We start from the raw sequence: 27,788 nt of genomic DNA, 5'->3' as shown, positions 1-27,788 counted from the left end.
GGAAGACTAGCCCGAGGAGCGTGGAGGCCCTATTGGCGGAGCGTAGCGTCCGTAGCCGCTGCTGAGAACCAATCACTGCAGCGGAAGGGAGTCTTCCCCCTTCGGCTTTCGGCCAATGGGGAGCGAGAGTAGAAGAAAAAGAGGCGGGGTCCCGAGCGGGTTTCCTTTGTCACATGACAGTGGTGGGAAGTGGGGGGGCGGCTGAGCAGGCGCCTAGCTAGGAGGGGGTTTGTTGCAAGCGCTGCGGGGGTTGCAGTGAGCGACGCGCCACTATGGTGAGTAAGAAAAAAAGAAGGGGGTGGTAAAGAGGGGGGTGGGTGGGGGTCGCCCTGGCAAGAGGGGCTGCTCAGGCCTCCTTCTCCTCTGCAGTCCTTTCTATGGGGCAAGGCTGTTGGCCTGGCTGCTGCTGGTTATTCCCCCCCCCCCCATTTAATTCTATTAAGCCTTATCAGTTAATTGGTTCTATTTATATAGCCGTCGATAAGTGTTCTTTGGGTGCATTGCAGTCAAAAGGAAACTGCAGAGCTGGACTACTGCAATGTGCTTTCCGTGGGGCTGCATCTTGAAGACGGCTTGGGGAACTTCAGTTGCTGCCAAAGGAAGCTGTCAGGGCGCTAAAAGTGAACGGGACGGGAGGTTTGAACAGGCGACATGACTTTTGTGTTTAGTTGTGCTGACTGCTGGTGTGTTTCTCAGTGCAACTCAAAAGGGCTGGTATTAAGCTTTAAGCCCCCCAAGCCAGCCTTTCCTCAACCTCTAGAACAGGTGTGGGCGACCTTTGACCCTCCAGATGTTGCTGAAGAACAACTTCTGTAGTCTCTGGCCATTGGGCATGCTTGCTAGGGCTTTGGGAGTTGTAGCGCAGGTTCCCCGCTGTTGCTCTAGAGATGTTTTGGGCTGTAATTCCCAGGTAGCGCGGCTGTGCTGACCTGGACTGATGGGAGGGCACATTGTTGGGGAAGGCCATCCTAAATTGGCTGGGAATGAATTACTTTAAGATTGCCTGCACTCCTGTGATACTACCTGTAATCCAAGACTTGGATATGTGCTTGTGTACTGACTGGAGAATTTGGTTATCAGAATCAGAAGACCTTGTTGGTGGTGGCCTCGCAGTTGTGGAAGTTTTCCAGTTAATATTTCTTTGGACCCCTTCACTTCAGGCGTTGAGAATGTCTGCCAAACTTCTTACTAATGCCTTTCCTTAAGAGAATTCTGGTGATCTTATTAAGAATCTCTTACACATCTGTCTTCAGCCACTCAGTGCTTTGTACTGTAAGGTTCATTTTTCTCCATGGCTTTATAAGGGATTGGCTCTGAAAAGGGACGAACGTATAACTGTAACAAGCATATCAATATTAAAAATGCAACAATAATAACTGAACATTTTAATGCCACTCTTGTTTCAGGTTCATGACAGTGTACAATATAAAACACATATATATATATTTTTAACCCCCCACGATACACACTTAAAAAAAAAGTTGAGCACAACCCTAAGTATGTTTACTATTGAGCTCAATGGGGGTTTATTATCTTCAAGAAGTGTGCTTAGAATTGCACTCTACAACTAAAGTAATTTAAACTGCTAAATTAAAAGACCATTTGAATTAAGGAAGTCTCTAGTTCATGTGGAGCTGCAAAGGTCCTGCTTAGCTGGCAAATACTTTTTCCAGAAAGGGGAAGCATTAAATAGCCCCAGGTGTGGCTTCCTTCATGACTAATGCTGCCATCCTGTGGAAGCCTACTCAGAAGTAAGCCCCACACTATGTAGTAGTGTCCTAGTAAGTACAGAGCCTTGCAGTGTCTTAAAATACTGAGAGGTTAGGGTAGGGCTGATGGGAAACGGGGGTCTGGCATCATTTGGCGGTCCAAAGGTTCCCAGCTCTTACATTGGGTGCTTTGTGTACATGGAAACTTCTTCATATGCAGATACAGAAATTACAAAAGAGGGGAACAAATGTGAAATCTGGATATTTTTAAATTGTTAACCTTATCAGAGCAATGAAAAAGCTACCTCGATCAACAACCAGGTTTGATAATATGCTAATTGCAAAAAAACCCATAAGTCCTACATAAGTTTGTGCAAACAGGAACTCCTAGATTTGGGTAGCTTTCTTACGTACCATTCTTTTGTTGGAAAGGCGCCTTCTTTGAGCCCAAAGAGACCTCTTCCTCTGCTGTTGGGATAGCCAACATGGAGTCTTCCAGAGATTATTGGACAACAACTCCCACTATCCCCACCTTTTGGAAGCACTGGCTGGGGCTGATGGGATTTGTAATCCAAAACATCTGATGAGTATCACTTTGAGGAAGACTGCATTATACTTAACAAGGCTGTGCAGCTGCATGGAAAAGCTGGCATTGAGGTAGATGGTTGGAGGTCAGGAACACTATTGAGTCTTGAGCTGAGGAACTTAAAAGCTCTGAGTGGGTTTGAAAATGGTAGGGATGAATAATCTTCAGATCAGAGCAGCGATAAATCATCTTCACCCAAGGAGCTTGTTGAAATAGCTGGACCAAGAGTGATGATTAATTTGTCAGCTTATTCTATGTGGTTGTTTGCCTTGCTGGCTGTTATGACCATCATTGGAGGTCTTCCTCTTGGTGCCTGCACCATCAGACGTGACATGGGTGGCATCCTAGTTTCTGGAACCCTCCCCATTTCTATTCATCTGGCGCCTATTGTAATTTATATAGTTAATTTATTTATAAGGATATATACTTGTCCCCACCACCAGAATTCCCAGGGGGGCTTCCAGAATATGAAAGTACAATAAAGCAAATCAGGTTAATGGTCTTTGGGTGTCGGCTAGAAACACTTTTGCTTATGGGGACATTCAGAGGCCTTGACATAGAGTAGCTGGACCATGCCAGCAGGGGCTGATGGGAGTTGGAGTCAAAACATCTGGAGGGCACCAGTTTGGACTCCCAACTCCCATCCACTCCAGTCAGCACAATTGTGCAGAAAGGTACCAGTTTGGTGAAGGCTGGGTGAAGACAGTGTTCTTCAACCCTAAGTCCCCAGATGTTGCTGGACTACAACTCCCATTATCTCTGGTGATCAGCTAAGCCAGCTGAGGATGATGGGAGTTGTAGTCTAACAACCTCTTGGGACCCAAAGTTGAGGAATACAAGAATATTTAGATTGCAGCCCTGTACTCACTCACCTGAGAGTGAGTGAACTAAATGGGCTTTACTTTTTAAGTAGACACAAGCTTGCTGTTTGGGTCTCCACTGTGTTTTATGTTTTATGTTGCATTGTTTGAAAACTTAGATTGTCAGGTTGTCCTGAAAATGTGTCTTAAATGATACACTTTTAAAAATATAAACTAAGAGTGTTGGGCGTGTTTTCAAGAAATGAGGGAAATGAGTCATGATTGTTAGCTGTCAGTATACATATGGCTATAGAATATATTTTTTAAGATTACTGAAAGATACGGGGGGCGGGGAGAATATAACAGCATGGACTTCTAAAAGCAAATGTACTTCACAGAGTACAATTATTCAAAATAATATACTCGGAACATACCGTAATTGGCTTTGTACACTAAAATAAATACAGTTCCTTTGGAATTTTGGTAAATCATTCAATGTGGTAACCAAGAAAAATAAAATCATTGTAAAAGTTGGCTGTATTGGCATTTCATTAAATGGAAACAAGGAAACTTTGCAAGACATGTGAAATCCTTTCTAGGCCGGACTTTCTTGTGCTACCTTGGAAGAAAATCCCATGTGTTGACACGCTGCAGGACCTTATTTACTTACTGTGAGGTGCTTATATCTTGCCATTCAATCAAGGAATCCTCAAGGTGGCTTACAACAGATTGCACCAATACAGCGCAAACAAAGGCCGCACGTTCAGCCCCACAGCCTTCAGTTCTTTGGCCGGTGGGTGGGGTGAGAGTATGCTTCTCTATGGCCAGAATGGACTTTCTACTTTTACATCTGCAGTCCCAGGTCCTTGCTGATCCTAGGGTCTGGTTGTCTTTGCCTACTCTCAGGCAGCTAAGTGCAGCATTCTCCATCACTGATCACCAGTAGTGTTGGTCCCACAAGAAATCACCATTAGCTTATTCCCACAATGGATAATTAACTTAAGAAATTGGTTGCTGGGAGATGGGCTCCTGGGCCCCTAAACTCAGATTATTTTAAAAGAGAATTAGATGAATTTAGGGAGCAGAGGGTGATCAGCTGCTGTCTTAAAAGACCCCCCTGCCCCTTTCCATAAGGTTCTAGGTGGGGTTACAACAGTATGATATACAGTTATGAGAACAGATTGAACTGCTGCAATTATGAAAGAAGGAGAGTTGTTCCAAGTGGAATGGAACCGTATAAACGGCATTTAGCCATGTGACCTACTTATTTAAGAAGTCCTGCCCTTCACTACAAGGTTGCAGGGTGGATCCCCAACCATACAGTAATGAAGCCCAATAAAGCAAATGAAAGGATGTACATCAGGCAGCAGAGGTATAGGGATCCTGCGTTGTTCGAAGATTGCACGCCAGTGGAAATGAATTGCTGAGGAGCAACAGCAGGGGAGAATGGTAGCTTCCTAGAAGCCTACAAGGAGGGCTTGAAGGGTTCTGATTGGTTTCTGGTTGGGGGAAGCGGGGTGATGGACTAGGTGGAATGTCACTCTGACCCAGCAGCTCCTGCTCCTATGTTCTTGCTAGGAAGTAATCACCTGTTTCCCTTACCCCTTTTCCCTAGCCGACTACACAGCAGTCTCCTCAGGATGAGCAAGAGAAGCTCCTGGATGAAGCCATTCAAGCTGTCAAGGTCCAATCCTTCCAAATGAAGCGGTGTTTGGTAAGAACTGTGGGGCTTGATTCCCTTACTAGTTTGGGCCCAGAGTTCTTCAACCTCAGGCCCCTCAGATGTTGTTGGACGGCAGCTCCCATTATCCTCAGCCAGCAGTCGTTGATGATGGGTGTTGCAGCACAGCAACATCTGGCCCAGTGTCTGTTAAGGAGCGCCATCTCCCCTATGAAGCTACCACTTACTAAGGTCTGCCAAGGAGACCCATCTCTTCAAGGCAGTGCAGAACACCACAGGCTGCTGCTCTGGAGTATTCTTCCCCAAAGGCTGCCTCTCCAACCATTTTTAAGCATAAAATTACATTTCTTATTCTTCCTAATTTATTGATTTCTGACATTGTCTTTTCAGCTTCTGCTGTTTTATTTGTGTTTTAATTTTATTTATCTTTGGATATAATCTTACTGCTGTAAAACTGCATTTGAATGCCTATTCAAAATAGTGGCCTGGACGTCATATCAAAAATATATTTCAGGTTGTTCTGGAAGGGTGAATTGGCAGGTCGCTCCTTGACCTCCAGAGCACTGGATATTCCTGAAAGTTGCAAAAGGCAGTCACTGCCTGGCGGGGAACTAACTGGGAAATGAGATGTGCGACCAATAATCTTACTTTTAAATGTTTTGTTTTGTTAGGACAAGAACAAACTAATGGATGCCCTGAAACATGCTTCTAACATGCTTGGTGAGCTGCGGACTTCAATGCTTTCCCCAAAGAGCTATTATGAGCTCTGTATCCTCTTGAAACTTACCTTGCTGCTAGCTGAGTCTTGTTTGGGGTGATGGTGATAGGGAGGGAATGAACTTGGAACAACACCTGCAGATGGAAGAACCATGGGAGTCATTTTCTTGCTCATTGTATGATCCAACTCCTTGCTCCCATGCAGGGAATCCAGAACTGTATTATTTATTACATTTCTCAGGGTTGGGTGGATTAGCGCAGTGGTTCCCAAACTTTTTCAGGCCACCGCCCCCTTGGTTCCACAAACTCATCCCCAGTGCCCCCCTCCCTATTAAAAGCATTATTCAGAACAGTGGTCTGCACGACTCACTAGGGATAATAAGAACATAATAAAATCCCAAATAATAACATTTACGTGCACATTTATTCAAAATCCAGTTGAACCATTGAGTTGAATTAATTCAGCAAAATTGATGAGGTTGATACCAGCTAATAGTTATTTACATCTCCAGCACTCCCTGCCACTCCCTTGTCTCCTAGGTAATCCCACCACCTGCAAAGGTTGGTACAACTCACTTTGGGAACCATTGGATTTCAAAGTCTTTCCCTCTTCCTCTTGCCTAGCTATCTCTGCTTGAAGACTTGAGCTTTTTGCCCTCTGAAATGTCAGCGCCTTCCTTCCCGCTGTCCCCTTCATCTGCTTTAAATTCTGAACTCTTCAAGGGCTACTGATTTTCCCTTGGTATTTCTGGGTAGTCACCCACCCACACGGCACATCACCTGCTGCTCTAGTCTGAATCCTTAACTGCAAGGAAAAGATATGGCGATCTCCGATGAGCTACACTACCTGGAGGTGTACCTGACGGATGAGTTTGCCAAGGGAAGGAAGGTGACGGATCTCTATGAACTGGTGCAGTATGCTGGAAACATCATCCCGCGGCTGTAAGTAAATAAGAATTGAGGGTGATGTCTTGTCTTCTGGGACCAGTAATCTGCTTTCTACAACTGCAGTAGCTTTTCCATATCACCTGAAATTTTCCTGTGGTAGAAGGGAGCATTGTTTGGTGGGCAGCAAGTAAGTGGCCTCACTTGGACAGATGTTTTGGACTACAACTCCCATCACCCATAACAACCACACGATGGGAGTTGTAGTCCAAAACATCCAGAGAGTACAGTGCACGAGCAGGTTGCTTTTGCTTCTGTGATTTCACTTAAGTATCCTTAATGGTTTCTCTTTCTCCTCCCTCCTCCCCTAGATATTTACTCATAACCGTTGGGGTTGTCTACGTGAAGTCCTTTCCTCAGTCCAGGAAGGATATCTTAAAAGACCTGGTGGAAATGTGCCGTGGTGTCCAGCATCCTCTGAGGGGCCTGTTTCTGCGCAACTATCTCCTTCAGTGCACGCGGAACATCTTGCCTGATGACGGGGAACAGACAGAGTAAGGAGCCTGGTGGGGCGGAAGTGGAGCTTTCGTAAGTGTGTTGCGTGTGTTTGGTAGGCAGACACTGGAGCAAAGCTGTCTGGACCCCAGGCATGGGCTGACGTCACCTGAGGGCAGCAGCAGCAGGTGCAATTAGTGCCTGGAAGAGAGGTCACCTAAGACCCCTGTGTGCACCGCCTTGGTTCCAAGATGGAAGACGGTGGAGTGTAAATGGAGAGTCCAATCAGGAGCTGCCAATTTCACCTCTGATAACAGCAACGGCTCCCAACTTGGGCAGCTTTCTAAGCAGATTAGACAAATTCATGGGAGGATAAGGCTGTCAATGGCTGCTAGCTGCCATGGCTATATTAAGAATATAAAAGGAGCCTGCTGGATCAGGCGAGCTTCCTGTTCTCACAGTGGGCCAACCTGATGCCCCTATGGAAAGCTGGCAAGCAGGACCAGAGCACAGACACAGTCTCCAGCAACTCTTGAGACCCAAGATGCTGATGCTTGGTCTGATCCAACAGGGTTTCCGTGCAGTTTGCCAATCATTTGAGGTTCCTTTTCCTGTCTGCAGAGCGGCCCAGAAAGTCTTCCAGGATCTTCTTTCTCAGTTCAGCTCATCTGCTGGCAAATTCCCACGTGGGAGTGAACATCTCACCCATTCTAGTTCTGCTTAAAACATTTAACTTGAAGAGTTAGCGTTACAACTTGAACAACTGCTGGTCTAAGGAAAACAAAGTAAAAAACTATGTACAGAGAATCCTTCCTTCCTGTCTGCTCTGGACAGAGGAACAGCCACCTCGGTTGCTGGGGAGAAAACTTGTTGCTAGGGGCAAAACTGTGCAAGGATCATTTCAAGCCTTATTTTTTAGACTACACTTACACAGAGCTCTTCTGATGTTCTGAAGTCGTGGTTGGGCAGGGGAAGGGAGGAAACCTGGCTCTCTGCTTTGGGACATTTGCCAGCTATGCAAGTTGCTTCCCAGGAAGCTGAACATTGCAAGTTGGTTGCATTCTTTCACTTTCGTTCCTTGTTTAAGAAACAAAATAGCTTGGCCCTCCAAAGTGTCGTTATGAGCTGATCTTCTATTGCAGCCCCAGGGGTAGAATGTGCCCCTCTAGCCTTCTCTCTCTGGCCTTGGGACTCTTACCGAGGGCACTGCCATCACTGGCCCTGCCTTTTCCCCTCCTGGAGTGTTTTCTGCAGGGTGGAATGTGTCCTTGAATTCTAAGAAGGACTATTGTTTGTCTGGATGGAAGATAGAGAGGGTTGTGTATGTGTGTGGAATCTAGCCTCCTGTACAAAAGCTAAGTTTGTATAGATTTATTTGCCTACTTTTCCTTGAAAGGAAAGGACCCCCCCTTCACCCCAATGCCTGATACATTGTCATGCACAAAACCTCCCTAGCTGAGCACTTCTATGGGAAGAGACACACTATGTACAGGAGCACAGCTTCATGTCCATGAAAAGGACACTCAAATCTTGTTTGGAAGAGATGCAAATTGTATGTTACAGTGTGCGGCTTTCTCCCTAATCCGGCACAGGCTTTTAAAATGGAGTGGTTCCCAGCGTGTGTTTAAATCCAGACAGGGGTTCTTCAAGCTGCATATATTTAGCCCAAAGAGGGCTCTTTTTATCGAGCATCTCTCTTCGTGGTTCAAAGAGGATGCTGCTTTGTTTTATTTTAAAAATGGATTTGACCCTCATCTTGAAAGCAAATCCTCTCTGTCCTCCTGTACATCTGTAAAAAGGAAGTGCTTTCTCTCTTGACTTTACAGTGAAGAAACGACCGGGGACATCAGCGATTCCATGGACTTTGTGCTGCTGAACTTTGCTGAGATGAACAAGCTCTGGGTGCGAATGCAGCACCAGGGACACAGTCGTGACCGAGAGAAGAGGGAGCGCGAGAGGCAGGAGCTGAGAATCCTGGTGGGAACCAACCTGGTTCGGCTGAGTCAGCTGGAAGGGGTCAATGTGGAGAGATATAAGCAGGTGAGATGGTTTCTTGGCTTGGCTTGGCTCCAGTTCTGAGTGGGCCTTTTCAGGTGTGGCTCCCTGCTTGTGGAATGCTCTTCTATATTCAGGCACACCTGGTGCCATCACCGTGTCTATTTCTAGGCAAAATCATTCCTTTTCAACCAGGCTTTGGGCCCTTAATTTGGAGGGGTTTAAGTAAATTTGTGGTCACTCCCTTTCTTATCTTTTAACCATTGGGTTGTGTTAAACCTGCCTTTTTACGTACGTTATGGAGGTGTTTTTAGATTTTTCTTTTGGTTTTAATTTTTGTGTTATTTTGTAAATTGCTCTGGGTAATCTTTCACGAAAAAGTGTGATAATATGCTATTAATAAGAAGAACAGCAACAAAAAATATATGAATTGGTTAGTTGTAGTTTCTTACAGCTGCAGAAAATAAGTTTATATTATTTTGTCCCCAGTAGTCATAGCTTTTAATTCAGCTTGTTAGTCACCTAACTGAGAGTTTTCTCTAGGCCAGTGGTTTTCAAGCAGTGTGCCGTGGCACCCTGGGGTGCCTTGAATGATGGTCAGGGGTGCCGCGGGCAACACTGGCCTCTGTCCCTCTTTCCTTCCCTCCCTCCCTCTGACACCCTCTCATATTTCTGCCTTCCCAAGGCTTTCACAGCTATTTGTCGTAGCAGCCCTGGCTGCAGGTTCCCTAGGTGAATGGTGCCTCTGGGGCTGGCCAGGGGGTGCTTCCCAGGCCCCTGTGGGGCAGTGTGAGGAGTCACTTCTCTTTGGGGTGGGGTGGGGGGCAGCTCAGAGACCAGGGACAGCTCAGAGATCAGGGGCAGCAACGGCAGCTGCTCAGAGGATTCCCAAGGAGAGGGGAGAGATGACTGAGGGAACACTCCACAAGGGAGGGTTTCAGAAAGGGCGAGGGGCTGCCAGCTCTACAGGCAAGGGGTGACATAACTGGGCTCCTGAGCCCTACAGGGATGCTGCAGAAAGAATATAGTTGGTCCAGGGAGCCGTGGACTCAGAAAGGTTGATAGCCTCTCCTCCAGGCGACTAAGAATACAACTTAAAAACCACACAAAATCAAACATCAACCACCAGCCATCAAATTTAACAAATCAGTAGCAAAACCACCAGCAGCCTCCACAGGAAACAAACAAACCAGCAACTCTGAGCAACGCTAACATAAAAATTTGACGCAGCTGGATCAGATTCAGTCCAAGTGCCGGGGTGAAGATGAAAGTCCTAACCTGGTGTTGGAAAGCTTGGTGGTGACACCAGGCAGGCCTCATTCCAGAAAGCGTTCTGTGTTGGTGGTAGGGGAGTGGACAAGTGAAAAAGCAGCCTTCCAAGTCTTGGAGGGAAACACTAGATGAGGGTCTTGGAGGGTCTGGGTACGTGCATCCTGGGAGAAGTGTTTAAGTGGGGAATAGATTTTAGAGATGGGAGCAAGCGGGCAAGTTTGCAGAAGGCCCAAGGGAGGGAATTGACACAGAGTTCTTTTTTTTCTTCTGACCAGATTGTCTTGCCCGGCATATTGGAGCAAGTTGTCAACTGCAGGGATGCCTTAGCTCAGGAATACCTCATGGAGTGCATCATACAGGTGAGCCTGCAGAGGGAGATTACAGACGGCTTTGATTAAGTGGCATGGCCAGTACATAACAGCATGCAGGGTGTTTCTTCCTTTCGACTCTTCTGGGCCGAGGAAATAGGAACCAACTGGGCATAGTGGTGAGTCTATGGGAAGTAAGGGAAGCGTAGAGAAACCATTGCCCTGCTCTTCTCAGCCAACTGACTCTTCCTGCTCTGTCTAGGTCTTCCCGGATGAATTTCACCTCCAGACCTTGAACCCTTTTCTACGAGCCTGTGCAGAGTTGCACCAAAATGTGAATGTGAAGAATATCATCATTGCTTTAATTGACAGGTGCGTAAGGAAGCATTTTAATGACACTGCAGGTGAGGAGGAAACCGATAGGCACTCAGAAAGAGCAGCTTATCTATCTTTCCCCGGTTATGAATTTCTCTTCATGGTTTCCAGGTCCTTTGCTCCATGCAGTCTTGTTATCTTAAGCAAAAAAAGCCCCCACTGGTGTGATTCCTTCCAGTGATTGGTGGAGCTCCTGTGATGTCATGGAATGCTCACAACCTTTCTTTGGAGGCTGGCAAGAGTTAACCCAGGGAAGTCTTATAGACAGTGTAGCTTTCTGTTGGGATTAAAGCACACAGTTGGGGGTTAAAAAAAGGAAAGCTGGTCTTGTTGGTAAGAAGTAAAGTTGGACTGGGAGTTTGACTAGAAAGCGGAAGCAGGAGTAGAGTAAGCAGAGAACTGAGAAGAAGGAGCCAGAGTGAAGGCTGGGCAAAAAAGCTGCAGTAAAAGTTTTGTTAACGGTGGAATGCATGTTGCTGGTAAGCTATATGCCGCTTAACTCCCAAAGGGAGTTCTGAGTGGCTTATAAGTATAAAACCAAATCAGGAAGATGCATATTTAAAATACACAATATAACGATTCCATCAGAATCAACACCCATGATTAAAATGTGCAACGAAGCAAGCCAGTTAAAACAGCATGGCATTAAAACTGCTTAAATAACCATTATAAAACAGGAGGTTAGGTCAGGTGGAACGCTTGTCTGGAGCAGGCGTGCTTTTCAAGAGCCCACTCTGCAAAATCATAATTGAGGAAATGAGGTTTTATCTGATATATATTTTTTAGAGGGGGCAGAAGAGATCTAGCACTGGCAAACCAGGATTGGGATTCTCAGGCTCACATGTGGCCCTCTGGATCTCTCTCTCTGGCCCTTGGGAGCCTTCCCAGGCCACAGCCCTCACTGCCCTTACTTCCCATCTTCCATGCGTGTTTTTGCCTGCCTGAAATGTTCGCTTGAAGTCTAGTAATGCTTCTCGCTTGCCTGTGTGGAGGGCGTGTGCAGAAACCAGCCTACTGTGCAAAGGTAAAATTTATATCCCTTGCTCTGCCCACGTTTGCATGTGGCCCCAAAAAGGTTACCCAGAAGATAATGTGGCCCCCGGACTGGAAAAGGTTATCCACCCCTGCTTTAAACAGTAGCAGTTGCGTGCTGTTGGCAGGGAGGAAGATAGGGAGGAGGGAAGGATGTCTGCAAGCCAGCAAAGGCTCTTGTCCATGCTGACAGCTTGCCAACAGGATGGGGGCATGTGCTGTTGTCAGAAAAGGGTATTGCTGGGTTTGGGTGCTTGGAGGGCAGAAGAAATAAGACAAATAGAGACAACTGGAAGGTTGAATTTCACACGGATTGTTAAGCTAGCCAGCCATGCCTGTTTTGCAGGTTTTGGCATGGTGGTTTGGGAGATGTCGAAGCAGAGTTCTGCCATTCCCTCTTGCCTTTTCCCTTCCCTTTCTGCAGATGGATAGCTATGGTTGGAGGCAACAGTGCTTCTGAATGCCAGTTCAGGAGGGGAGGCGGCTCTTGTGTTCTGGTCCAGCTTGCTGGATTCCCATTGCGGGCATCCGGTAGGATGTTGGACTAGATGAAGCCATGGGCCCGATCCATCAGACACCTCTTTTTAAGTTGTTGGTTGCATCCAGCTAAGCTTTACTCAGAGTAGACCTACTGAAAAGAATGGACCCCAATTAAGTCGTGCTCATACGCTTCTACTCCAAGTAGGTCTGTCTAGCGTTGGATACAAGCTCGGATGGCAGCGTTATCAGCATCTCTCCGAGAAATGTGTGTGGTTGCATCGGTGTCTGTGTTTATAAAGCTGATTGCCTTTTAAACGTTGGCAAAAGTTTGCTTTTGCATGGCGGGCAGGGATAAGCTGTGCATTTGTGTGGGAGCAATGGGTGATTCAGCCGCTCGGAGTGAGCTGAGCGCCTGTATGTTTGGAGGTGGCTTTGCTTTGACGACCTCTCTGACTCACGCAGGTTTGCATTGCTTCGGGAAAAGCCTTTGTACAACGTGAAGCAGGCAACCTTTGGGTGACTTTTTGTACTCTCTCGCTTGAGTGTTTCCCCCGGTTATTTCTCTGGAACATCCAGTCCCCTCTGCAGCTTGAAATGGCGAGAGGTGCGGGTGCAAACCATCCATTTATTTCTCTAATTCCAGTGTTAAAAGCCCAGCACTTGACAGATTCCCCACCCCCACCCCCCAGTTCATCCTTTGGGCATCTAGTGTCTCTAATGCAGGGAGAGAATGACTTGCTCAGCTTGTGGGCTTTAATCTCCTGTGGATAAGTTTGCACAGATCTGGTTTTTGAAGGCCTGTGACCTGACCACCTTTGGAAGCCAGTGGCGGCACCAGGGGGGAAACAAAAATCTGGGGTGGCACAGGAGGGGCAAAGTATATTTCTAGGTGGGCAAGAAATTAAAATAACAGTGTATGCTAATGACAGGTGTTCAGAAATGGGGGGGCAAGTGATGGGATGAGCTCCTTGTTGGCAGGGGCATTTCACTGTACCCTTTTTGGCGCCTGATAAAACAGGTGGCGCTGTGGTCTAAGCCACTGAGCCTCTTGGGCTTGCCGATCTGAAGGTTGGTGGTTCGAATCACCATGACGGAGTGAGCTCCCATTGCTCTGTCTCAGCTCCTGCCAGCCAAGCAGTTCGAAAGCACACCAGTGCAAGTAGATAAATAGGTACTGCTGTGGCAGGAAGGTAAACAGCATTTCCATGCGTTCTAGTTTCCGTCACTGTGTTCTGTTGCACCAGAAGCGGTTTAGCCATGCTGGCCACATGACCTGGAAAGCTGTCTGTGGACAAACACCAGCTCCCTTGGCCTGAAGCAAGATGAGCGCTGCAATCCCATAGTCGCCTTTGACTGGACTTAACCGTCCAGGGGTCCTTTACCTTTTACCTTAAAACAGGTTTGTTTAGACACAGATGTTTGGAAAGTTGATGCGAGTTTTAATCTACAGTTGTTTTACCTTTTCGAATGTCTTAAATTAATTGGTGTACATGTTTCTTACTGATTTTATTATTTTATCATTTTTGTAAACCTCTTTGAGGTTTTTTTTCTTTCTCTCAGTCAAGTGGTGTATAAATGTGAAATGACAGATAAATAAATATAAAAAATAAATAATAACCTAGGGTAAAAATTAGATGGGCATCGTCAACTTAAAAGACGCAATCCTGCCTCAAAAGCCAAAGAGCAAAATCTTTACGAAGTGTCTGGGATCAGTTTCTGGCAGGTTTCGTCACTGCAGCAGAATATTTGGCTGTACTCAGAGGTACAAATGCATGTTGATCCGAGCAGAAGGACATAAAATGATTGCCCTGGCAGATTTGGTAAAAATGGGTTGAATAAAGGTTTTATGCAAGCCACGGTAGAAGGAGCAGCACAGGAAGATTTGCATCTCTGACTCAACCTCTCCAAAGCTTCAGGAGCACTTACATTTTTGGACTCCAACTCCCATCACCCTCGGCCATCCTGGACAATGGGTCAGGAATGATGGGAACTGTAGTCCAAGAATCTGAAGGGCCACAGGTACTGATGTAATGCTTCCTAATGTAATGCCCACAGGGGCTAGGAGACATAAGGCGGCTGCTCACCATACATTTAAAGAGCATTCAACACACACTGGAAACACTGATTTCCCACTCCAAAGAATTCTGGGAAGTGTAGTTCCCCCTCATAGACTTATAATCCCCAGTACACTTAACAAACTACGGCTCCCAGGATTCTTCGGTGGAAGCAAGTGCTCTTAAATGGGCGTTGGATATTTTTTAAATGTAGGATGTCTGTATGCTCTAGGAGCCTAGATTTTACTTTGAGAGTAAGTAGATACTAACGCCACAACCCTCAAGCACCCTGACTTGGGAAAGAGCTTTGCTTATGAGTAGGATTGGCCTGCAAATCACATTTCCCCAAACTTCCTTTCCACTGCTTTAGGCTTGCGCTCTTTGCTCATCGAGAGGATGGGCCAGGGATCCCTGCTGACATTAAGCTCTTCGACATTTTCTCCCAGCAGGTGGCTACTGTCATACAGGTAAGTGGAGAGTGCGGCCACTTCCCTCAGCAGTTTTTTAAAAAATCGGACTTACTCTGGGTAGTCCACAAGTGCAGCTGCTGAGTCTGACGATTGGCTAGTCCAAGTCAAAAGTAGCTCCTGGGCTGGGTCTCCTCCCGGTCCTCGCAGTGGGCTTCGGAGACCCTTCAAAGTGGCACCTACCGGCCCCACCTCTGGTGTCATGCGTGACATCAGGTGTAGGGCTGGTGGGTGTGGCTTACCTGAAACAACTTCACAGGCCAAATGGGGAGGTGTGGTGGGCCAGAGGTTTCCTGCTCCTGGTGAAGTGTGTCGAGGGCGTCTGAAGGCAGCCCTGTTTAGGGAAGTTTTTAATGACTGATGTTTTAATGTATTTTTAATCTTTTGTTGGAAGCTTCTTGGAGTGGCTGGGGAAACCCAGCCAGATGGGCAAGGTATCAGTAATAATTTATTACTGTATTATTATATTATTATTCTCAGCTCCATCCCAGCTTCCTTCTGAAAGATTCTTCTAAGCCTGTGTTTCCCAAACTCCAGCTGTTTTTTGAACTACAGTTCCCATCATCCCTGACTACTGGTCCTGCTAGCTAGGGATGGTCGGAGTTGTAGTCCAGAAACAGACCCAAGTTTGGGAAACACTGTTCTGAGGGGAGGGTTGGACTAGATGACCCTTTGGTGCACTTCCAATTCCACAGTCCTGTGATTCTATGAAAAGCCTCTCTGCAGTTAGGGTCCCTGACTGCTTAATGCAGAAAGGTTGGGACGGAGGAGCTGGTGTTGGGACTCACTTTATGACCCCTAACCCATTTTGCAGTGGGGACGCGGGTGGCGCTGTGGGTTAAACCACAGAGCCTAGGACTTGCTGATCAGAAGGTCAGCGGTTCGAATCCCCATGACGGGGTGAGCTCCCGTTGCTCGGTCCTGCTCCTGCCAACCTAGCAGTTCGAAAGCACGTCAAAGTGCAAGTAGATAAATAGGTACTGCTCCGGCAGGAAAGTAAATGGCGTTTCCGTGCGCTGCTCTGGTTCGCCAGAAGCGGCTTAGTCATGCTGGCCACATGGCCCAGAAGCTGTATGCCGGCTCCCTCGGCCAACAAAGCGAGATGAGCGCCGCAACACCAGAGTCGGCCACAACTGGACCTAATGGTCAGGGGTCCCTTTACCTTTAACCCATTTCGCACCCTTATACATCTGTCTGAGTGCCTCAGCAGTGCTTGTGTGTGTTAAGAAGGCATTTGGGAATCCAAAAGAGTCTCCGTACGAGTGCCTCTTCCAGTCCCGGTGCGTGTAGGCCCTTGATGTGGACATCTTGCAGAAGTTGCACAAGCCTGGGCCTGAGCAGCGTCTGAAGGAGACAGCACCTGCCCCGTCCCCCCCCTCAATGCTGCCCTGTGTCTGTGCGTGAATTATAAATGTAATAAATGCAAGTGCCCTTTCTGCAGCCGCCTGACATGCAGATCTCCTCTTTATTTTCCCTGCGGTGTCCGCAACTCCAGTCTAGACAAGATATGCCTTCGGAGGACGTGGTGTCGCTTCAGGTCTCTCTCATTAACCTGGCGATGAAGTGCTACCCGGATCGTGTTGACTATGTCGACAAAGTGCTGGAGACAACGGTGGAAATCTTTAACAAGCTGAACCTGGAGCAGTGAGTGGAGGCCGTCTGGCTTGCGGCAGAGCAGGCTGCGCTCCCTGCTAATTGGGGGTGGTGGGCGGAAGGGGACCGAAACCAATTAAGTCTGCCTGGCTAAATTGGCCTGGCTCTTTTTCTTCCAAGTGCAGCAGATGGTTCTGTCCTGACAATGAATTGTTGCTGAATGGCTGAACCTTGACAACAGGAGGTCTAAATGTTTGCATTGGGCAAATATCACTTTGCTTCTAGATCTGTTTCTGCTGTTTTCCCCCTCTCCTGAGATCTCAGCTTCCAAAAGCAGGGCCAGGAGGGAGAATCCATTTGTTGCTTTTTTCCGGAAGCCAGAGGGCCCTTGAGTGGCTCCTGCGGCAAAAGAAATGAAGTAGAAGTAAAAAAAAGAAAAGAATATTGAGCCTAGGGAAACTGGTTTATGAAACCAAACTTGTCTGGAAACCAAGCCCTCATGGGGTCACATTTAAAGGAGCTGGGGATATTTAGCCTGGAGAAAAGGAGTCTGAGAGGTGGTAGTGTAGCAATCTTTAAATATATAAAGGGTTCTCTCAGGGAAGATGGAGCAAGCTTGTTTTCTGCTGCTCCGGAGCGTCGAACCCGAACCGATGACAAGAACAGAGATTCCAACTAAACATTAAGAAGGACTTTGAGGGTAAATGCTGTTTGACAGTGGAACAGACTAGCTTGGAAGGTGGTGGACTCTCCTTCCTTGGCAGTTTAAAGGCAGGCGTTGGACAGCCATCTGCCAGGGAAACTTCAGTTGCCATTCCTGCATTCAGTTGCCATTCCTGCCATTCCAACTTTACAATTCTGTGAAAGTACCAGAGAGCTCACAGCCCTTCCATACTCATGTTTTTACTCCTGGTTTACTCCTAGGCATCCTTTATTTCAGTAATATAATTTGGGGATGTGGAGTCACTTTGTTCCTGTTATGAAAACAACTGGGAGTCAAGAAATCCTTTGCTGCTCTGCTGAAAATCACCCAGAAATCTACCAACAGATCTGATCCCTCCTCTGCTTCACCTGTGTCCTAAACTATAGGAAACTTGATACATGCCAATCCATTGTTGCCTGCTTAATTCTTAATTCATTTCTCTTTTTTAGCATCGCCACAAGCAGCGCTGTATCCAAGGAGCTGACGAGGCTCTTGAAGATCCCGGTCGACACCTACAACAATGTCCTGACTGTCTTGAAACTGAAACATTTCCACCCGCTCTTTGAGTACTTCGACTACGAGTCCAGGAAGAGCATGAGTTGTTACGTGCTCAGCAACGTGCTGGATTACAACACGGAAATCGTCTCCCAAGACCAGGTAGGGAAAGAGCGTAATGGAGTTGGCAGCATCCGGACTTCAGAACTGCCCCCTCCCTGTTGACATGAATACCTTACTTGTATTTCTTTCGGTGCCTGCCTAAAACCTTTTGGTTCATGGCTGTTTGATCCAGGCCAGTATGCTTTGCAAACTGAGCTGCAGGGAGCATGAGCTGGGCCTCACTGCCCTTATCCTCCGCCTCCTGCAGGTAGATGCCATCATGAACCTCGTGTCGACGCTGATCCAGGACCAGCCAGACCAGCCGGCTGAGGATCCAGACCCCGAGGATTTTGCAGATGAACAGGGCCTCGTGGGCAGGTTTATTCACCTCCTCCGTTCCGACGATCCTGATCAGCAGTACCTGGTATGGCTTCTTTAAAGCGTTGGAGTGGGGCTGCTTCAAAGAGATGCTGTTCAGCGGTGGGGGACCTTGGGCCCAGGGGCCGAATGCAGCCCCCCCAACCACTCTTTCTGACCCTTGGGGCTCTCCCCAGGCCACACACACCCTCCTTGACCACACTCCCTAGTGGCCCTTGCTTTACACTCCTGAGCGCAAAAGCAACTGTATCCTAACTTGTGATTCCCAGCAACTGCCATTCAAAAGCGTTGCTGCTTCTAACTGTGGAGGCAGAGCATAGTCATCAGCCCTCAATAGCCCCCTCCTCCATGGATTGGTCAAATCTTTGTTTGAAGAGAGCCTGGGGAACCGGGTTCGCGTCTCCGCTCCTCCACATGCAGCTGCTGGGTGACCTTGGGCTAGTCACACTTCTCTGAAGTCTCTCAGCCTCACTCACCTCACTGAGTGTTTGTTGTGGGGGAGGAAGGGAAAGGAGAATGTTAGCCGCTTTGAGACTCCTTCGGGTAGTGGTAAAGCGGGATGTCAAATCCAAACTCCTCCTCCTCCTCCTCCTCCTCCTCCTCCTCCTCCTCCTCTTCTTCTTCTTCTTCTTCTTCTTCTCCTCCTCCTCCTCCTCCTCCTCCTCCTCCTCCTCCTCCTCCTCCTTTTTCTGTTTAGTGAAGCTTTCAGTGTTTAATAGACTATTGTATTTTAATATTCTGTGGAAACCCAGCCAGATGGGCAGGGTATAAATAATAAATTCTTCTTCTTCTTCTTCTTCTTCTTCTTCTTCTTCTTCTTCTTCTTCTTCTTCTTCTGCCATCCAAGTTGGTGGCCATCCCTAGCTCCTGTGGGAGGGAGTCCCACAGTTTTAACTCTGCGCTATGTGAAGGAAGTAAACCTGATACTTCTTTTAAACTGGAAGGGCTGAGGACTGAATCTTATGCAGAGAATCTGCTTTGCTACTGAACTGTGGTTCCTCCGTAGCCATCGTTCTCTCGTGCGTGCACATTGGCAAACAAGATTGCCTGCTGACTTGTAGAATCGTGGAATTGTAGAGGTGGGAGGTAACTGCCCCTCCCCCCAGTCTTCTAGTCCAACCTCCTGCTATGCAGGGATCTTCCAAACCCAGGTTAATGCCTGTTATTTAGTTCATAAAGCAGGGGGTTTGTTTTTTCGGATGGGGCAGGGGTGGCGTCTCCCATCTTGCCTCCCGTCAGTTATGGACATATCATCGTGTGATACATATATTCTCTTGATTTAGATTTTAAACACGGCCCGGAAACACTTTGGCGCAGGAGGAAACCAGCGCATCCGTTTCACGTTGCCCCCCTTGGTCTTCGCTGCCTACCAGCTCGCTTTCCGCTATAAGGAGAATTCTAAAGTGGTGAGTGAACCGAGCCCAAGATGCAAATCCCGACAGGTTTTTCCTCTCTTAAGAACATAAGAAGAGCCTGCGAGACCAATCCAGTGGCCCATCTAGTCCAGCAATCCTGTTCTCATGGTGGCCAAGCAGGGAGAGGCTTCTTCTGGGAAGCCTGCAAGCAGGATTCAAGTACCAGAGCACACACTTCTCCTGTGGCTTCCAGCAACTAGTATTCAGAAGCATTGCTGCCTCCGAAAGGGGAGGCAGAGCATAGCCATCATGGGTAGCAGTGGCCTTTATCCTCCATTAGATGGGGTTTGGGTAGAAACAGTTGAGTAAGAGGACAGTAAAATGGCAAGCTGCAAGAGATGAAGTGCTTAAAGAGAGAGGGAGAGATACATATTCAGTGATCAAGGGTTAAATATCTTAAAACTTTCAGGAACCGCCCCCTCCCCCATGGGGAATAGAGCGAGAACAAAAAGCAGCCTCCTTGAACCTGTCTATATGGAACTGGAACCCTTGTCATCTCGGGTTCCATTCTGGTGGTATATAAATATTCACAGATTTGGGGTTTCTGTACAGTGGTACCTCGGGGTACAGACGCTTCAGGTTACCGACTCCGCTAACTCAGAAAGAGTACCTCGGGTTAAGAACTTTCAGGATGAGAACAGAAATCGCGCGGCTGCAGCAGGAGGCCCCATTAGCTAAAGTGGTACTTCAGGTTAAGAACAGTTTCAGGTTAAGAACGGACCTCCAGAACAAATTAAGTTCTTAACCCGAGGTACCACTGTAATATGTTCAGGTTGCGGAATTCCAGTTCTTGTTGCAGATAAATGTGGAAATGTTAAGTGGAGCCCTCTGCTTGGCCCTGTCTACCAAGTTTGCTTCTTTTTTCTGTCGTACTTTTGTGACACAGTATTTTCCTTTGATGTCTTGGGGTTGTTCCCCCGGCCCCGCCCCGCCCCCCCCGCTTTTAGGATGACAAATGGGAAAAGAAATGCCAGAAGATCTTCTCGTTTGCGCACCAGACGATCAGCGCTTTGATCAAGGCCGAGCTGGCAGAGCTCCCTCTGCGGCTGTTCCTCCAGGGGGCGCTGGCGGCAGGAGAAATCGGGTTTGAGAACCATGAAACGGTGGCTTACGAATTCATGTCCCAGGTGGGCTCGGCAAAGGTTTTTCTTCCCACTCCTTCCAAAAACATAAGTTTGATGTGTAGACTGGTCTGATAACAGAGTTGCACATGCTTATTCTATGGGGTTGAACCCTGTGCTGGCTCAAGAGCCTTAACTGAATAAGAACCTAGTTAGTGTTCTACTGGAGAGCATCCTGTTCTCACCAGTAGCTATCAGTAGCCCTTCATGAATTTTCTTATCTTTTAAAGCCATCCAAGTTGGTGGCCCTCACTGCCTCCTATGGGAAGGTGTTCCGTAGATTAAATATGCACTGCATAAAGTACTTCCTTTTATGTGTCCTGAATCTTCTAGCACCCAGTTTCATTGGACGTCCATGAGTTCTAGTGTTACATAAGTATAGTAATAATAATTTATTATTTATACCCCACCCATCTGGCTGGGTGGCTCCCAACAGAATATTAAAATACAGTAATGTACCAAACATTAAAAACTCCAGATGTCTTCTAAAAGTCAGATAGTTTTTTATTTCCTTTGACATCTGACGCCACTACCGAGAAGGCTCTCTGCCTGGTTCCCTGTAACCTCACTTCTCGCAGTGAGGGAACCACCAGAAGGCCTCAGCGCAGGACCTCAGTGTCTGGGCAGAACGATGGGGGTGGAGATGCTCCTTCAGGTATACTGGGCCGAGGCTGTTTAGGGCTTTAAAGGTCAGCACCAACACTTTGAATCATGCTCAGAAATGTACTGGGAGCCAATGTAGGTCTTTCAGGACCGGTGTTATATAGTCACCAGTCCAGCTGGAAAGAGGGATAATTTTTTTTATCTATCCACTTTCTCCATGGCATGCATAATTTTATAAACTTATATAAGCGGCCTCGGTCCAGTATATCTGAAGGAGCATCTCCACCCCCATCGTTAATATCCAGAGATTTCAGGGACTGAAGCAGAGACTTCGCACATGGGAATCAGGTGCTCAACCCATTCCTCGCTCTCTCTGAAAAGTGCAAAAGACCCTGTATAGCCACCCTCTCCTGGCAAGGAGATCCAGCTGAAATTGATCCTACGAAGCAGAGCAAGATGTGCTACTAGACCACAGTTGTCAACATTTCCCTTTTTTAAAGGGAAATTTCCTTATTCCGAATAGGATTCCTTGCAAGAAAAAAGTTGACAGCTATGTACTAGACAGTATGTTAGGAGACTGGCCAGAAGCATGGCATCAAGTCATCAGAGAAGTACTTCGTCCTCCAAAGTGCCATGCAAACACTTTTATTTATTTCATAAAATTTGTACATCGCTGGATTGGAGAACAACAACAACCCTCAAAAGTGGTTTACCAAAGATAAAATAATGACACGATCACTAAGAAAAGTTGACAATATTTTACAACTAGCAATACTTTACGACTAATAATTTAAAATAACAATAGACTAAAAACAGATTAGAACTCTCATCAAACACCTGAGTTAGGCTTGTCCTAAACAAAAGTGGTGTAAGGGGATCATATAGGCCAGGGTTTCCCAAACTTGGGTCTCCAGCTGTTTTTGGATTACAGTTTCCATCATCCTTGACCACTGCTCCTGCTGGCTAGGGATCATGGAAATTGCAACAGCTGCAGGGCCACAGATTCCCCATTCCTGCTGTAGAAAGTCATCTTGAACATCCCCTTCTCTCATGTTCCAGGGAGCTGCGAGCTCTAGCTTTCTTCGCTTGTTTGTTTTTGTGAAAGCCAGGAATTGCCACAAAGCCAGTAATCAAAACTTCCGGCTGTCCGTCCTCCCTCCCTCCTCATTTCTCTTCTGAATCAGGCATTCTCTCTGTACGAAGACGAAATCAGTGACTCAAAAGCCCAGCTGGCTGCAATCACCTTGATAATTGGGACATTTGAGCGGATGAAATGTTTTGGCGAGGAGAACCATGAGCCCCTGAGGACCCAGTGCGCCCTGGCGGCTTCCAAGCTGCTGAAGAAGCCGGATCAGTGTCGAGCTGTCAGCACCTGCGCCCATCTCTTCTGGTCCGGCCGGAACATGGACAAGAACGGAGAGGAGGTGAGGGAGTGACTTGGACCGCAGCTCTTCCATCAGCTCCAGGAAGCACAGCAGCTGCTTGGCCCTGCTCCCGGGGTGGGGTGGGAGTCGGCTACTGTCCCAGAATCTGCCCAACCTTTCCACTTGCTGATGCTGATTCTGACTTGGATTTGAGGGGTTGTCCGTGTGCCGAGGGCTGTGGTCCTCTGCGTGGTCCCAAGACACTTCTGCGTTGCGGGGGTTGGACTATAGATGACTACTTGCATCCCTTTCAACTCTGCCATTCTCTGATTCTGTGGTCTAAAGGCAAACTTTCTGAAGTTAAGCAGGCATGAGTCTGATCTATGCCTGGATGACAGACTCTAGGGCTGGGTGATACCTGGTTCACAACATTGTGATATATCACCAGCTAAATATTGCGATACACTGATATATCACAATGTCTGAAATAAGGATGGAGCTGTGTAGAGGCGCTGGCTTGCTTCACAGTTTTCCCCATGTTGTGATTTTGCATAGCGCGCGCACACATCATGATTCGCAATATATTGCCCAGTCAAAAATTATGAAACTGATGTCACAATACGGACTTCAAATCGGTTTTGGACGATATATCGCCCAGCCCTAACACACACCATGATTTGTTATATATTCCCTGGTCAAAAATTATGAAACGGATATCACAATATGGACTTCAAACCAATATCTCTCCCAGCCCTATGATAGACTGCCTGGTAACCTCGCATTCTCTGCCTTGAGTTTCATGACGGAAGCAAGATGGGAATCGAAACGTGCTTCAGTCAGGGGTAGGGAACCAAAAGTGCCCCTCGTGGCTTCCCTTTCTGGCCATTGGGACTCTCCCCAGACTACACCTTTCACCAGTCTTCCTCCACACTCTCCTCTTGAGTGTTTTTCGCCTGGGAAGAATGTGTCCTTGAGCTCTCAACTTTGGCTTTCCTGAATAGTGGGGGATTAGAGAAGGGCAGTGTTTTGCCTCTGGTCCCCACCCAGTGCTGGAATGTGGCTCTCACCAGGTTGCTTGGAAAGGAATGTGGCCCCTCTGGCTTTGGATAACTTCATGGGCCGAGGTGAACACTGAAGCTGAGAAAGGATCCCCACTCCTGTACTAAATGAAATATAGCTTCTTGGGAAAGAGTCACGTTGAATATGGCTGGGCTAAGCTGAGTAAATACTCATAGGTTGGAGGTGGAAAAACAAGTTGGTGGTGACAGTGACTGTGTAGCTATTTGCATGCAGTTGGGACTTGCTGGCTGAGTTGCAGTTGCAGTGGGGTGAGGGCAGGAACGGGGTACGTTGTGCCCCAAGAAAGTAAGACTTGGATATATGGGAAATGCTGACCAGCTCTTTTCTGTTTGGTGCTTAGCTCCACGGCGGGAAGAGAGTCATGGAGTGCTTGAAAAAGGCATTAAAAATAGCAAATCAGTGCATGGACCCCTCTCTCCAAGTCCAGCTCTTCATAGAAATTCTCAACAGATACATCTACTTCTACGAAAAAGAGAACGATGCGGTAAGCGGAAGTGTGCCAAAACAGCACATGTGTTTGGAGGTTTTCTCAGTGGGGAAGGCTGGGCTTGGATGCCAGTGGCCTCCCAAATGTTGCTGAACTACAACTCCCATCATCCCTGACTGTTGTCCTTCCAAACTGGCTAGGACAGATGGGCATTGGAGTCCAGCAGCATCTGGAAGACTGCAGCCCCCCCCCCCCTGTCTAAATAAATACTTGATAAACAGCTCCGCGTTTTCCTCTGAATAGCAGTGGAGTTTTCCCTCTGCTCCCTTTCCCCCAGATCCAAGTTGTTTGTTCCATCTTTTGGAGATCCTGGGTATTTCACAAGCCAGTCGAAGACCCAGCATGGGAAAAGCAGCTGTGATGGAGGGAATGCATTAAACGCTCCATTCACACTGGCAGAGAGTTCCTGCCTTGTGGAGCTGTTTTGCAGTGTGGCTGCAGACCTACAGAGTAGGGGTGTGTGTGTGTCCAGTTGCTGGGGATAGCGGGAGTCAGAGTCCAGCACAATCTGGAAGGCTGCAGATTCCCTTTCCCTGATTTATGTAGTTACTTAGGGTTGTGTTCAACATAGCGCTAGGCAAAATATTACACCAGTGTCCAGATTTCATCATGTGCAGCAGAGCCTTGTCCCCTCCCCCTGTGCCACCCCCTAAATCTGTTCTGGGGGCTCCCCCAACCCTTCATAGCCAGATTAGGGGACTGCAGGGCATGCATTGGGGGAGGGGAGGAGCATGGGGGGGGGCGTTGGAGCTAATCCTTACACTATCACAATCATGTAGTTGAATACCGCCCCTGATCATCTTAGTCCCAAGCACTGCGAGGAAATATAGTTGCAGGGTAGCTTATCTGCAGCTACCGATTTCTTCACTGGGAGAATATTCACCCAGAATATTTTTATTTTATCTGTTTCTATAGAGCTGTTCTTCAAAGCAGATTGCAGGGCAGGAACCGCTGCATGGTTCAGTTGGGCGACTAGTTCCATGGACTAAGAAACCCAGCTGCCTTCTGCATCCTGCCTTCGTTATATACATTGCTCTCTTCCTTCCGATCAAAGGTTCTGACTTCCTGTTTTTTTCACACGCCGTGCTTCGTTGGTTCTTTTCCTTTCTCAGGTGACAATTCAGGTTTTGAATCAGCTCATACAGAAAATCCGGGAAGACCTCCCTAACCTTGAATCGACCGAGGAAACGGAACAGATCAACAAACACTTTCACAACACGCTGGAGCACCTGCGCTTGAGGAGAGAGTCCCCCGAATCGGAGGGCCCCATCTACGAAGGGCTGGTCATATAGAGGGGGAGCCTCCTGTGTGTTTGCACCACACCCAACCGGATCACCTTTCCATTTGCAACACAGTACCTGGCTTTTGTTTTTATTACGGCAATGCTAGAGTTTTCATAGATTTGTGCCTTTCGGAAGTGCCAAGTTAGGCTATCTGCTCTCTCTGTCTCTCTCCTTTTTTTGCTTTCGTTTCTGTACTTGGCATGTATGTGCGACGTGTTCAGCGCTTTGCTTCCAAGCACTTGCGTTCACCACTTCTACCAGGTTTCTTCCCCCCCCCCCCAACTTATTGGACCAGCAGCTCTGTAGAGACCATCAGAAAAATTAGCATGGCTGAAGTCATTCCTTCCTTTTTTAAAAAATAAATAAAATCCATGTGGCAATGCCTCCCCCTGCCTCTCTCTCCCCCCCCCCTCTCTTGCATTCTAATTTGTCTTAGATAACTTCTCTTCTCTGCCCCCCCCCCCAGCTCAGAAACCTTTAATGTCCTAACCTGGCTTTCCACCTGCAAGTGTTAATAGGTAGGGGGGGGTGTTGGTTAGTTTTTACAGAGAGCTTTCATTTTCTTTATAGGTTGGATTCTGCTTCTACCCTTTCCCCCCTCCCCACCCCCTGAGGTTATGTCAGATTTTTCTTCCCTCCTATCCCTCCCCCACCCCTCTTAAAAACTAGAATATATTAATGCATGTTTTTGGAGTTGTAAAGCACCATGCTTAAAAATTAAATTCAGAAGTTTATATTTTGCATATGGAGGCTCTGTGACCCGCGGTGGAGGGCCAGTCATTGTGCACAGGGCGATATTTATCAAGGAAACTTTATTTCCGCATAGTATTGAGGAGGAGGAGGAGGTGGAGAAAAGTAATAGATGAATTGTGGTCTCTATATAGTTCTATGTATAACCTTCGTTACTGTAAAATTTAGAGGGGTGGGGGAACGCATTACACAGTTCTGCTCCGTATCATGAATTTGCACCAGTGAAACCAATAAAGTTGCTATTAACGAGTCTGGCTCTGAATGTCTCCCATTGTGTCTAAGGCGGAGGGGTAGCCATCGTGGTGTCCAGCGGGTGCCGTTGAACTACAGCTCCCATTGTCTCTGCCCCGTTGGCCATGCTGGCTGGAGCCAATGGGAATTGGAGTACAACAACATCCAGGCAGGGACACAGGTTCTCCACTCTGTTTTAAAGGTTGGATTTCTCCCCCCACCCAGGTTTGAACAAGGTCCCATCATGCCCCCCCCCCAAAAAAAAATCAAGAAAAGGACAGCCTTTTGGCTTAAGCTAGGGATGAGGAACCTGTGACCCAATGGTCGGGGCCATAGTCGTAGGCCATCAACAACACCTGTCTTGTGTCTGTCCCTACCCCAAACTCATTCAACACCAGGAGTCTATCTGCAGCAGGCATAGGCAAACTCCGGTCCTCCAGATGTTTGGGACTACAATTCCCATCATCCCTGACCACTGGTCCTGTTAGCTAGGGATGATTTGCCTATGCCGGGTCTGCAGTGTGAGCAAACAGATGGCCACAAATGACCTCAGGTTTATATTTATAGTTATTCTTGGTTGTAGTTGGCTCTTCCACCCGTAGATACCTGGAGCGACCTGTAGAAAAAGGGGGCAGAAACACTAAAAGCAACCCCTGTTAAACCATCACTGAAAGTGGCAACTAAAACAGCAGCAGAATTGGATAGTAAAGCCCAGAGGAAAAGATACAAAAATCCAGCATTGTCAGAAAGGAGTGACCCATTGCAATGAGTAATGTTTGATGTTTTATCGCGTTTTTAATATTTTGTTGGGAGCCGCCCAGAGTGTCGGAGGGAACCCAGCCAGATGGGCGGGGTATAAAGAAATTATTATTATAGTAACCACATGTAGCACAACTTAATTTTAAATGGATGTAAAACGGCCCCTGGGGGCAGGGATTTAATGTCAAAATTCAGCACTGATCAAACAGAAAGGCCACTGAAAAGCAGACCTCTCCTACAAACTGTGACCTCTCCTGTGAGCTCCTCAGAAACTAGTCTCCTGTGTGCCACTTGGAGGCAACTCCTATGCCTGGTCTACTGCTTCATGTTTTCAAGTGACTCTTGGCCGCTTTGATGCCGACGTTGTTAAGGTGGTGAGCCAAAAGGTTTCTGGTATGGAGATGCTGGCCTGGATCCAAAGAGCTCTTGCATGAATGGAAAGGCACTTTCGCTCTTGGAGGACTCCCGCTTGTTGTACAGCACCTTCTCCCTCCCTCCTGGGAATGTCTCACCACCTGCCGTTTTAGAAGGTCATTGATCCTTGGGAATGCTGGCTGCCATCTGATTG

The 27,788-nt window shown here is 47.4% G+C and overlaps 1 protein-coding gene across 1 annotated transcript; it reads left to right on the top strand.

The window, feature by feature from the left end:
• The first annotated feature begins 125 nt into the window (after window positions 1–125).
• On the top strand, window positions 126–26,479 carry VPS35 (VPS35 retromer complex component). Its single transcript, XM_028740245.2, has 17 exons — window positions 126–275; window positions 4,711–4,809; window positions 5,448–5,544; window positions 6,312–6,435; window positions 6,750–6,932; window positions 8,700–8,913; window positions 10,416–10,499; window positions 10,711–10,820; window positions 14,760–14,856; window positions 16,352–16,500; window positions 17,602–17,809; window positions 18,018–18,173; window positions 19,411–19,533; window positions 20,490–20,669; window positions 22,451–22,690; window positions 24,051–24,194; window positions 25,310–26,479. Exons 1-17 carry the CDS (start codon window positions 273–275, stop codon window positions 25,487–25,489), a joined length of 2,391 nt encoding a protein of 796 aa, XP_028596078.1. The 5' UTR covers window positions 126–272; the 3' UTR covers window positions 25,490–26,479.
• Window positions 26,480–27,788: the final 1,309 nt, after the last annotated feature.

This window comes from Podarcis muralis, chromosome 7 (genome assembly GCF_964188315.1).
Source record: "Podarcis muralis chromosome 7, rPodMur119.hap1.1, whole genome shotgun sequence".
In the NCBI taxonomy this organism is placed as follows: domain Eukaryota; kingdom Metazoa; phylum Chordata; class Lepidosauria; order Squamata; family Lacertidae; genus Podarcis; species Podarcis muralis.
The sequence above is the reverse complement of the archived record's forward strand: the minus strand, read 5'-3'. Positions and strand labels throughout refer to the sequence as shown.